The following is a 12,764-nucleotide window of genomic DNA, read 5'->3' as shown; positions in this document are numbered from 1 at the left end:
CACCCCCGACATCCTCTGCTCCAGGGAAAACAACCCAGCCTGTCTCGTCTCTCTGTAGGTTTACCATTTGTTGTGTAATCATTCTCTTATTCGACCTCCCAAATTGCAATTCCTGCACTTGTTGGAATTGAATTCCTTCTGCCATTCCTCTGCCCCATTTACCAGCTGATCAATGTTGGCCTGAGGCCATCCTCCTCAATACCAGCAATAGCTGAATTTTCATGTCATATGAAAACTTGCGAATTATATTTTCTACATTCATGTCTGAGTCATTAATGTACATAACAAACAGAAAATCTCCTCGCACCAATCCTTGCGGTACACAGCTAGACAAAGGCTTCCAATCACAAAAACATCCCACTCTGCCTCCTGTTGACAATCTAATTTTGGATCCAGTTTGCCTCATTCCTTGGATCCCAACTTCCTTTTGGACCAACCTTCCAAATGGGACCTTGTCAAATGCCTTGCTGAAGTCTATGTAAACCACAGCAACTGCTTTACCCTGATCAATACATTTAGCCACCTTTTCAAAAGACTTGACTAACTTAGTCACACAGGATCTCCATCCAGCAAAGCCATGCTTACTATCTCTGATCGATCTCTGTCTTTCCAAGTGTTGCTTAATCATGTCCTTCCAAGTTTTTTCCAACCTGACCCGACTATTGATATCAATTTAACTGCTCTGTAATTACCTGATCTATCCCTGCTGCCTTCCTTGAACACAGAAACCTCATTAGCTATCCTCCAGTCACTCCTCAGACACAGGACAAGGACAGTTGGGTTACAGTCAGGGGGAGGAAAGGCAACCAACAGATAGGGCAGGGATCCCCTGTGGCCGTTCCCCTTAGCACTAAGTATACCATTTTGGATACTGCTGGTAAGGACGGCCTACCAGGGGAAAGCCATAGTTGTCAGGTCTCTGGCACTGAACCTGGCACTGCGGCTTAGAAGGGAAAAGGAGAGAATAGGGGTAGAGGTAGGGGACTCAATAGTTAGATGGATTGACAGGAGATTTTGTGGTCAGGAACGGGACTCCCAGAAGGTACGTTGCCTCCCCGATGCCAGGGGCCGGGATGTTGCTGATCGGGTTTACAGGATTTTGAAGGGGGAGAGTGAGCAGCCAGAAATCGTGGTACATATTGGCACCAATGATATAGCCAGGAAAGGGATTGAGGATCTGAAAAGTGACTACAGAGAGTTAGGTTGGAAGCTGAAGAGCAGGACGAGTAGAATAGGGATCTCAGATTTGCTACCGGTGCCACGAGTCAGTGAGGTGAGGAACAGTCAATGAACATAGCTTAACACGTGGCTGCGTGGCAGGTGCAGGAGGGAGGGCTTCAGATACTTAGACCATTGGGATGCGATCTGGGGAAGGTGGGACTGTATATGATGGGTAAATGATTTGCTCATGTGGTTCAGGAGAATTTAAACCAGTTTGGTAGGGGTGGGTGGGAACCGGAGCTATACATCTGAGAGAGGGTAGTTGCAGATGGGGCAATGACAGGATGTAGTGAATCTATTGGGAAGGTTTCTCATGCGATGAAACAAAGGAATTGGTTAAAGTGTGTCTGCTTTAATGCAAGGAGTGTCAGAAATAAGGGTGATGAACTTACAATATGGATCAGTACTTGGGAGTCTGATGTTGTGGTTATAACAGAGACGTGAGTTTCACAGGGACAGGAATGATTGCTAGATGTTCCAGGGTTTATAATTTTTAAATAGAACGGGGGGGTGGAAAAAAGGGGGGGGGGGGGGGGGGGTTGTTAGTATTGCTAACCAGACAGTGCAACACAGCTGCAGACACAAAATTGGTGATGAAGGTTTGACTACCAAGTCAGGATGGGTGGACATTAGGAACAGCTAATAAGCAGCCACTCATTGGGGGTTTCTACAGACCCCGCAACAGCAGTAGGGAGATCAAAGAATTCACAGTCCGGCAGATTTTGTAAAAATGCAGATGTAGAAGGGTTGTTGTTATGGGTGACTTCAAATTTCCCAATATTGACTGGAACCTTCTTAGTGCAGATGGTTTGGATGGAGCCGTTTTTGTCAGGTGTGTTCAGGAGGGTTTCCTTACTCAGTAAGTAGACAGGCCGATGAGGGGAGAGGCCATTTTGGATTTGGTGCTCGACAATGAGCCAGGACAGGTGTCAGATCTCGTGGTGGGAGAGCACTTTGGTGGCAGTGACCATAACTGCCTCACATTTACCATAGCCATGGAGAGGGGAAGGAGCAGTTACCATGGTAAGATATTTAATTGGGGAAAATGAAATTATGACGCTATCAGACAGGAGTTAGGAAGAGCAATTGTTACACAGAAAGGGCACAGCAGACAATGTGGAGACAGTTTAACGAGTAGTTATAACAAGTGATGCACAAATTTGTTCCTCTGAGACAGGCAAGAAGGGGTAAGATTAAGGAACCTTGGATGACGAGAAGAGAGAAACTTCTTGTCAAAAGGAAGAAGGCAGTTTACATAAGGTGAAGGAAGCAAGGTCCACCATAGCTTTAGGGGATTACAGGCTCACTAGAAAGGAGCTCAGAAATGGACTGAGGAGAACTAGAAGGGGGCACGAGAAAGGCTTGGTGGGAAGGATTAGGGAGAACCCAAAGGCGTTTTACTCATACGTGAGGAATAAGAAAATGAGCAGGGAGAAAGTAGGGTCAATCAAGGATAGCGTAGGGAATTTGTGCATGGAGTCTGAGCAGATCGGGGAAGCCCTAAATGAGTTTTTTGCTTCGGTTTTCATGAAGGAACGGGACCTTGTTGTGAATGAGAACTTCAAGGAGCTGGGAAACAGGCTTGAACAGCTCGGGATTGAAGAGGTTCATGTATTAGAAATTTTGGTAAACATTAAGATTGATAACTCCCTAGGGCCAGACCTGACCTATCCTAGGCTGCTCCAGGAAGCGAGAAAGGAGGTTGCTAAGCTGCTAGCGAAGATCTTTGCCTTCTCAATTTCCACAGCAGTTGTACCAGAGGATTGGAGGGAGGCGAATGTTGTTAGTCTTTTCAAGAAGGGAAGTAGGGAAATCCCTGGCAATTACAGACCAGTCGGTGGTCAGCAAGGTTTTGGAAAGAATTTTGATGGAAAGGATTTATGGCTATTTGGCAAAGCATAGTGTGATTAAAGGCAGCCAGTATGGCTTTGTGAGGGGAAGGTCATGCCTCACAAATCTTATTAAGTTCTTTGAGGAGGTGATGAAACAGGAAGGTCTCTCTTGAGTGCTGACTATAGGATTAAAGACAGGATTCTTGGCAGTTTGGAGGAACTGAGGGATCTTGGTGTTCAAATACGTAGATCCCTCAAAGTTGCCACCGGGGTTGATTGGGTTGTTAAGAAAGCATATGTTGTTTTGGCTTTCATTAACAAGGAGTTCGAGTTTCAGAGCCACGAAGTTTTGCTGCAGCTCTACAAGTCCCTGGTGAGACCACACTTGGAATGTTGTGTCCAGTTCTGGTCGCCCCATTATAGGAAAGATATAGAGGCCTTGCAGAGGGTGCAAAGGTTTACCAGGATGCTGCCTGAACTGAAGGGCTTGTCTCACGAAGAGAGTTTGACTAAGCTCAGACTTTTCTCTCTGGAAAGAAGGAGGAAGAGAGGTGACCTGATCGAGGTATACAAGGTAATGAGAGGCATGGATTGAGTTGATAGCCAGAGAATTTTCCCCAGGTCAGGATTCACAGGTACGAGGAGTCATCGTTTTAAGATATTAGGAGGAAGGTGTAGAGGAGACATCAGAGGTAGGGTCTTTACACAGAGAGTTGTGCGTTCATAGAATGCGTTGCCAGTGGTGGTGGTGGAAGCAGAGTCATTAGGGACATTTAAGTGGCTGCTGGACATGCACAAGGACAGCAAGCGAATTGAGGGATGTGTAGGTTAGGTTTTTGATTAGAACAACATCATGGGCTGAAGGGCCTGTTCTGCGCTGTATTTTTCTATGTTCTATGCTAATGTTAATACCAGTTGAAGTTGAAATCCTGTATGAGGGTGGCACGGTGGCTCAGTGGTTGCCACTGCTGCCTCACTGCACGAGGGACCTGGGTTCGATTCCCACCTCAGGCAACTTTGTGGAGTTTACACATTCTCCCGTGTACGCATGGGGTTTCCACTGTGTGGTCCAGTTTCCTCTCACAGTCTGAAGATGTGCAGGTTAGGTGAATTGGCCATGCTAAATTGCTCATTGTGTTAGGTGCATTAGTCAGGGGTAAATGTAGGGACATTGGTCTGGGTGGGTTGCTCTTCGGAGAGTAGGTGTGGACTTGTTGGGCTGAAGGGCCTGTTTCCATATTGTAGGGAATATTATCTTTCCACATAACTAAAACCCTGTTTTTCTCACACCTTTCTGAGATTTGCCTACGCCTGCACCTACGTCCTATGTTCTTACATGGCAGCAGCCTGACTGACCTCCAAATATACAGGCTATGACAGAAATTCCAGAGAAATGAAACAACTTAAAATCTCAAAACCAAAACTGAACATTGTTCTTGTTGATCAAGAACATTAAGCATGAGTGAACCAAGGAATTCAGACCTTTATCTTCCTAATGGGATAGTGGAAGAGGCTCAAAAGGATGGAGACATCTCCTTTCGATCCTCCTCCCAGTTTCTCTGTAAACGGATCTGCTTTGAGAAATGATTTGAAAAGCTTCAGTTTACAGTCTGGAAGGAAGCAGTTGATGGAAAGCTTCAATTAAACAAAAGATTAAGTGTCTTGGTTAATGTAAACCAAGGTAACAATCATTGCTCGCAAATGGAAGTCAGTGCAAAGTTAAGATGACGGAGGGAAGATACTAACAATATTAATTTACCAAGTTCTAAAGGTTTTGAAAGTGAATGCATTGAGGATATAATTAATTGCTCTGATTGGACAGTTAATGTACCAATTGGGAAGTGTTTTGAATAAACTTACTTCATTCTCATTTCTTATAAAATACAAACTAATCACTTTTCCTTACCTCAAAGTACTGCTCACAGAGATAGTCATAACCAAACCATGGAACTCCCATTATCAGCTTTTTGGAATCAATACCGAGCCTAATATAATTTAACAGACCTAAAGGTAGAAAGAGATTATTGTATTAGATTAAGAATGATATAGATCAGGCAGAACTTGAACTACATGCTGTGTTGTACATACCTGTAAAAACCTCAACATAGGGAGCATTTGCTTTTGCAAAGCATTCGTCCATCATGAAGCTCTGCACATCAAACGATGCCACCATTAAAAGGTCACAGGCATTTGCAATTTCCACAAAATCATAACATCGGTTATTCTTGCAAGGAGACCAGGGCACATTAAATGAAACCTGGGACCAAGATATAATACAAAAAGTTAACTTAGCCATAAATCTGGGTTGGAGTTGAGCGGTATTTATAAAACTGGTTTCTTGGAATGTGAACTTAGGGCAATGTCACAGAATGACAGGACCATACTGTACTGAAGAGGCCCTTCAGTCCATTGAGATTGCACTGGCAAAAACTATTCTAAATCTAAAACAGTCCCATTTTCTTGCACTTGCTCAATGGCCTTGAATGTTAGACATTGTTCATGTTCATCCAAGTACTTGGATGCCCTCAACTACCCTCTGAAGCATTCCAGATTCCCACCATCCTCTGAGTGAAATATCTTTTTCTCAAATTCCCTGGATTTCACCTTAAAATTATGCCCCTTTGTTACTGACCTTCCAATAAGGGGAACAGCTGATGTTGGTTCACCCTGTCCACGCCCCTGATAACCTCATGCACCTGTATCAGGACTCCGCCTCAACCTTCTCTGCTTTAAAGAAAACAACTTAGGCTTAACCAACTTCTCTTCATCGCTGAAATACTCCATTCCAGGCAACATCCTGGTGAATCTCCTCTTCGCTGTACTCACATCGTTTCTATAGTGTGATGACCAGAACGGAACATAATACTGCAGCTGTGGCCTAACCAAAGTCCTGTACAGCTGCAACATGAACACCCTGCTCTTAGAATCTATGCAGTAAGGTTAAAAACAATGACTGCAGATGCTGGAAATCAGATTCTGGGTCAGTGGTGCTGGAAGAGCACAGCAGTTCAGGCAGCATCCAATGAGCAGCGAAATCGACATTTCGAGCAAAAGCCCTTCATCCGGAATAAAGCAGAGAGACTGAAGCGTGGAGAGATAAGCTTGGGGAGGTTGGGGGTTGGGAGAAAGTAGCATAGAGTACAATGGGTGAGTGGGGGAGGAGATGAAGTTGATAGGTCAGGGAGGAGAGGGTGGATTGAAAAAGTGGAAAAGGAACTAGGCAGGTCGGACAAGTCCAGACAAGTCATGGGGACAGTGCTGACCTGGAAGTTTGGAACTAGGGTGAGGTGGGGGAAGGGGAAATGAGGAAACTGTTGAAGTCCACATTGATGCCCTGGGGTTGAAGTGTTCCAAGGCGGAAGATGAGGTGTTCTTCCTCCAGGCGTCTGGTGGTGAGGGAGCAGCGGTGAAGGAGGCCCAGGACCTCCATGTCCTCGGCAGAGTGGGAGGGGGAGTTGAAATGTTGGGCCACAGGGCGGTGTGGTTGATTGGTGCGGGTGTCCCGAAGATGTTCTCTAAAGCGCTCTGCTATGAGGCGTCCAGTCTCCCCAATGTAGAGGAGACCACATCGGGAGCAACGGATACAATAAATGATATTAGTGGATGTGCAGGTAAAACTTTGATGGATGTGGAAGGCTCCTTTAGGGCCTTAGATAGAGGTGAGGGAGGAGGTATGGGCACAGGTTTTACAGTTCCTGCGGTGGCAGGGGAAGGTGCCAGGATGGGAGGGTGGGTTGTAGGGGGGGGAGCATGGACCTGACCAGGTAGTCATGGAGGGAACGGTCTTTGCGGAAGGTGGAAAGGGGTGGGAATGGAAATATATCCCTGGTGGTGGGGTCTTTTTGGAGGTGACAGAAATGTCGGTGGATGATTTGGTTTATGCGAAGGTTTGTAGGGTGGAAGGTGAGCACCAGGGGCGTTCTGTCCTTGTTACGGTTGTAGGGGTGCGGTCTGAGGGCGGAGGTGCGGGATGTGGACGAGATGCGTTGGAGGGCATCTTTAACCATGTGGGAAGGGCAATTGCGGTCTCTAAAGAAGGAGGCCATCTGGTGTGCTCTATGGTGGAACTGGTCCTCCTGGGAGCAGATACAGCGGAGGCGGAGGAATTGGGAATACGGGATGGCATTTTTGCAAGAGATAGGGTGGGAAGAAGTGTAATCCAGGTGGCTGTGGGAGTCAGTGGGTTTGTAAAAAATGTCGGTGTCAAGTCGGTCGTCATTAATGGAGATGGAGAGGCCCAGGAAGGGGAGGGAGGTGTCAGAGATGGTCCAGGTAAGTTTAAGGTCAGGGTGGAATGTGTTGGTGAAGTTGATGAATTGCTCAACCTCCTCGCGGGAGCACAAGGTGGCGCCAATGCAGTCATCAATGTAGCGGAGGAAGAGGTGGGGAGTGGTGCCGGTGTAATTACGGAAGATCAAATGTTCTACATAGCCAACAAAGAGACAGGCATAGCTGGGGCCCATACGTGTGCCCATGGCTACCCCTTTGGTCTGGAGGAAGTGGGAGGATTCAAAGGAGAAATTGTTAAGGGTGAGGACCAGTTTGGCCAAACGAATGAGAGTGTCGGTGGAAGGGTACTGTTAGGGACATTTGGAGAGGAAAAAACAGAGGGCTTGGAGGCCCTGGTCATGGCGGATGGAGGTGTAGAGGGATTGGATATCCATGGTGAAGATGAGGCGTTGGGGGCCGGGGAAACGGAAGTCTTGGAGGAGGTGGAGGACGTGGGTGGTGTCTCGAACGTATGTGGAGAGTTCCTGGACTAGGGAGGATAGGACAGTGTCGAGGTAGGTGGAGATAAGCATGAGCATACTGAGACAATGGGTCGGCCAGGGTGGTCAGGCTTGTGGATCTTGGGAAGGAGGTAGAACCGGGCAGTGTCGGGTTCCCGGACTATGAGGTTGGAAGCTGTGGGTGGGAGATCTCCTAAGGTGATGAGATTCTGTATGGTCTGGGAGATGATGGTTTGGTGATGGGGGGTGGGGTCATGGTCGAGGGGGCAGTAGGAAGAGGTGTCCTCGAGTTGGCGTTTGGCTTCAGCGGTGTAGAGGCCAGTGCGCCAGACTACCACTGCGCCCCCTTTATCCTTTGGCTTAATGGTGAGGTTGGGATTGGAGCAGAGGGATTGGAGGGCTGTGCGTTGTGGGGGTGAGAGATTAGAGTGGGGGAGGGGGTAGACAGGTTGAGGCGGTTAATGTCCCGGCAGCAGTTGTAAATGAAGAGATCGAGGGCAGGTAATAGGCCAGCGCGGGGTGTCCAGGTGGATGCAGTGTGTTGGAGGTGGGCGAAGGGGTCCTCGGAAGGTGGGCGGGAACCCTGATTGTGAAAGTAAGCTCGGAGGCGGAGGCGACAGAAGAAGTGTTCGACAGCGTGAATTAAGTTCATTGATGCGTGGATGGAGGGGGATGAAGGTGAGTCCTTTGCTGAGGACTGATCGTTCATCCTCAGTGAGGGGGAGGTCTGGGGGGTTGGTGAAAACTCGGCAGGGCTGGGAGCTGGGATCTGGTGTGGGTGTGGAGCTGGGAGTGGGGTCGGAGCCAGTAACTGGAGTGGGTGTGATGGTGGGGGGAATGGGGGTGCAGTCATAAGCAGGGGTAGTGTTCCCTTCAGGGTTCTGGGGGGTGGGGATAGTGACAGTGGGGTCTGTGGGGGGGAGGGGGGGCGTGTCAGCAGAACGCAGGTGAGTGGCGCTGGTGGGGGCGGAAGTGGTGGCAGACACGGCAGTAGGGGTGGCGGAAGTCACTGAGCGTGTGGCATCAGCGATGATGTGAGGGCCGGAAGTGGCTGTGGGAGTGGCCATGATGGGGGCAAAAGTGACATCATCAATCAGCGTGGGGGTGGTAGCTGCATCAGCCGCATGGCTAATGGCATTTCCGAGGCCAGGGGAATCTTCTGGAGTGTTTGAGGAGCGCTGGTTATGGAGGTGGGTGGATAAAAGTTTGTTGTACTTACACTCAATTGATAAAGGCAAGAATCCCATATATGTCCTTAATTACCCTATTACTCTATCCTGCTGCCTTCAGGGATCAGTGGATAAGCACCCCAAGATCTCTCCATTCCTCTGAGTTTCCTGGTGTCCTGCTATTCAGTGAATACTCCCTTGTCTTGTTAATTCTCCCCAAGTTCATCGCCTCACATTTATCAGTGTTAAATTTCATCTGTTCAGAAATGGAAACTGAATCAATGATACCAGCAAATGAGGAATAGCAGTAATCCATTAGCTAGTAGATCCATCTGATTATTATCTAGAAATTTTATCAGTGGCTCACAAAATTTCAATGGTAGTTCAGGTAGTTTTTCCAGAAAAATTCAGGCCAAAAGAATAAAATTTCTTTCATTAAAGGATGTGGGGAAATTTTGACAGATGTGCCAGGTAGTGGGGAAGCTCCAATTTTCAATGAATTCAGTGCCTTTAATTCCAATACCAGCTTTCAAGCAACTGTTTAGCATGACCTCAATAGATTGTGCTGGACCATTACTTAAAACCAGGAGTGAGAATCAGTATCTTTGTATAATTATGCTTAAAGCAATGAAAGATCTTTTTTTTAAAACAACATATGGATTGCTCAAAGAAATACAACCAGATCAAGGATCAAATGTTATGCCCCAAATTTTGAAACCGAGTTAGGGAACTGCAGCTGGAGCTGGATGAACTACAGATCATCTGGGAGGCTGAGGGGGAAATTGAGAGGATGTACAGGGAGGTGGTCACTCCCCAGACACAGGGTAAGTACAATTGAGTGACTGTCAGGGAGAGGAAAAAGAACCGATGGTCAGAGCAGGGATCCCCTGTGGCCGTTCCCCTCAGCAATAAGTATACCATTTTGGATACTGCTGGTGTGGACGGCCTACCAGGGGAAAGCCACAGTTGTCAGGTCTCTGGCACTGAACCTGGCCCTGCGGCTCAGAAGGGAAAGGGGGAAAATAGAAAACCGCTAGTGGTAGGGGACTCAGTAGTTAGACGGATTGACAGGAGATATTGTGGTCAGGAATGGGACTCCCGGAAAGTATGTTGCCAGGATCCAGGATATCGCTGATCAGGTTTACAAGATTCCGAAGGGAGAGTGTGCGCAGCCAGAAATTGTGGTACATATTGACATCAATGATACAGCCAGGAAAGGGACTGAGGATCTGAAAAGTGCCTGCAAAGAGTTAGGTTGGAAGCTGAAGAGCAGGACGTGTAGAGCAGTGATCCCAGATTTGCTACCGGTGCCACGAGGTAGTGAGATGAGGAACAGTCAGCGAACGCAGCTTAACATGTGGCTGCGAGGCTAGTGCAGGAGGGAGGGCTTCAGATACCTAGACCATTGGGATACCTTCTGGGGAAGATGGGACCTGTACATGAAGGATGGGTTGCACCTGAACTGGAGGGGCACAAATGTCCTGGGTGGGAGATTTGATTGTGTGATTCGGGAGGGTTTAAACTAGATTGGCAGGGGGTAGGAATCAGAGCTACTGCAGGGTCAGTTGCAGACGGACAGCGACAGGATATATTGAATCTATCAGGATGGTTTCTCACGTGATGAAGCAAAGGTTAAAGTGTGTCTGCTTGAGGCAAGGAGTGTCCGAATTAAGAGTGATGAACTTCGAGCATAGATCAGTACATGAGGCTACAATGTTGTGGCCATAACGGAGATGTGGGATTCACAGTGGCAGGAATGGTAGCTTGATGTTCCAAGGTTTAGAACATTTAAAATGAACAGGGAGGGGGGAAAAGCAGAGGGGGTGTAGCATTGCTAATCAGACAGTGCATCACAGTTACAGAAACAAGGTTGTTGAGAAAGGTTTGTCTACTGAGTCAATATGGGTGGAAGTTAGGAACAGCAAAGGAACAGCCACCACAATGGGGGTTTTCGACAGACCACCAGTAACACAGTAGAGAGATTGAAGATCTCACAGGCAGACAGATTTTGGAAAAATGCAAAAGTAGCAGAGTTGTTGTTATGGGTGATTTCAACTTTCCTAAAATCTACTGGAACCTTCCAAGTGCCGATGGTTTGGATGAGCGGTTTTTGTCAGGTGTGTTCAGGAGGGTTTCCTTACTCAGTATGTAGACAGACTGACAAGGGGAGAGGCCATTTTGGATTTGGTGCTCGGCAATGAGCCAGGACAGGTGTCAGATCTCATGGTGGGTGATGACAACTGCCTCACATTTAGCATACCCTTGGAGAGTGAAAGGAGCAGTTACCGAGGGAAGATATTTAATTGGGGAAAAGGAAATTATGACACAATCAGACAGGAATTGAGAAGTACAGACTGGGAGCAATTGTTCCACAGAAAGGGCACAGCAGACATGTGGAGACTGTTTAAGGAGCAGTTGTTGTGAGTGATGCACAAATTTGTTCCTCTGAGACAAGTAAGAAGGGGTAAGATTAAGGAACCTTGGATGGTGAGAACAGAGGAACTTCTCGTCAAAAGGAAGAAGGCAGCTTACGTAAGGCATAGGATGCAACAATCTAGCACAGCTTTAGAAGATTGCACGCTTACTAGAAAGGAGCTCCGAAATGGACTGAGGAGACCCAGGAGGGGGAACAAAAAAGGCTTAGGGAGGATTAGGGAGAACCCAAAGACATTTTACTCATACGTGAGGAATAAGAGAATGATCAGGGAGAAGGTAGGGCCGATCAGGGATAGCGGAGAGAACGTGTGTGTGGGGTCTGAACAGATAGAAAAGTCTGAAATGAGTTTTTTGCTTCAGCTTTCACCAAGGAAAGGGAACTTGTTGCAAATGAAAACTTTGAGGAGCTGAGATACAGTCTTGACCAGGTCAAGATTGATGTAGCTGATGTGCTAGAAATGTTGGCAAACATTAAGATTGACAAGTCCCCAGGGCCAGACCAGATTTATCCTAGACTGCTCTGGGAAGCAAGAAAGGAGATTGCTAAGCTGCTGGCGAGGATATTTGCCTCCTCACTCTCCACAGGAGTCGTACCGGAGGATTGGAAGGAGGTGAATGTTGTTCCTCTTTTCAAGAAGGGTAATAGGGAAATCCCTGGCAATTACAGACCAGTCAGTCTTACGTCTGTGGTCAACAAAGTTTTGGAAAGAATTCTGAGGGATAGGATTTATGAATATTTGCAAAGTATACTGTGATTACAGGCAGTCAGCATGGCTTTGTGAGGGGCAGGTCACGCCTCACAAATCTTATTGAGTTCTTTGAGGAGGTGTCAAGACCACAACCACCTGATGAAGGAGCAGCGCTCTGAAAACTAGCGCTTCCAATCAAACCTGTTGGACTATAACCTGGTGTCGTGTGATTTTTAACTTTGTTCATCCCAGTCCAACACCGGCACCTCCAAATATAGGAATGCAAATGTTTTAAGTAAAATATAAGCAAATGTGAAAGCAATATTATTTGTGTAGAGTATGGTTTTATAAAAATCATTATATGTTTCATGTAAACAGATATAGTGATGATGGGAAGTTTGATAAAAGATTAAGTTGCCTCTTTGGGATACCTTTCTACATTTTCCTTCTGGATAATCATGATAACAGCTTATACTATCATTTGGGAATTTATTTTGACGACAGAGATAAAGCAGGTTTTGCTTTTGGTTCTGTGGAAGTGATTACTTCACAGGTTATTTTGGAAGAGTTAACCAGATGTATCATTTCCTAGAAAACGTGAGAGTTAACATAAATGCCCCAATTTTGGAGTCAATTGATAAAGTGTTTACAATGCTGGGTTTTATGACATACAGAAAAACACTTGGT

The 12,764-nt window shown here is 46.7% G+C and overlaps 1 protein-coding gene across 1 annotated transcript in view; it reads right to left on the bottom strand.

Moving 5' to 3' along the window:
• The window catches only part of LOC132818561 (di-N-acetylchitobiase-like), a 50,704-nt gene that overhangs the window by 28,340 nt on the left and 9,600 nt on the right, over positions 1–12,764 (bottom strand). Inside the window, exons 4-5 of the mRNA XM_060829619.1 lie at positions 5,142–5,310; positions 4,960–5,057 (exon numbers count right to left, since the gene is read on the bottom strand). Coding sequence (XP_060685602.1) covers positions 4,960–5,057; positions 5,142–5,310 — 267 coding nt within the window. The remainder of the gene's footprint in view (positions 1–4,959; positions 5,058–5,141; positions 5,311–12,764) is intronic.

The sequence above is a fragment of the Hemiscyllium ocellatum genome, chromosome 9, assembly GCF_020745735.1.
Source record: "Hemiscyllium ocellatum isolate sHemOce1 chromosome 9, sHemOce1.pat.X.cur, whole genome shotgun sequence".
NCBI lineage: Eukaryota > Metazoa > Chordata > Chondrichthyes > Orectolobiformes > Hemiscylliidae > Hemiscyllium > Hemiscyllium ocellatum.
The sequence above is the reverse complement of the archived record's forward strand: the minus strand, read 5'-3'. Positions and strand labels throughout refer to the sequence as shown.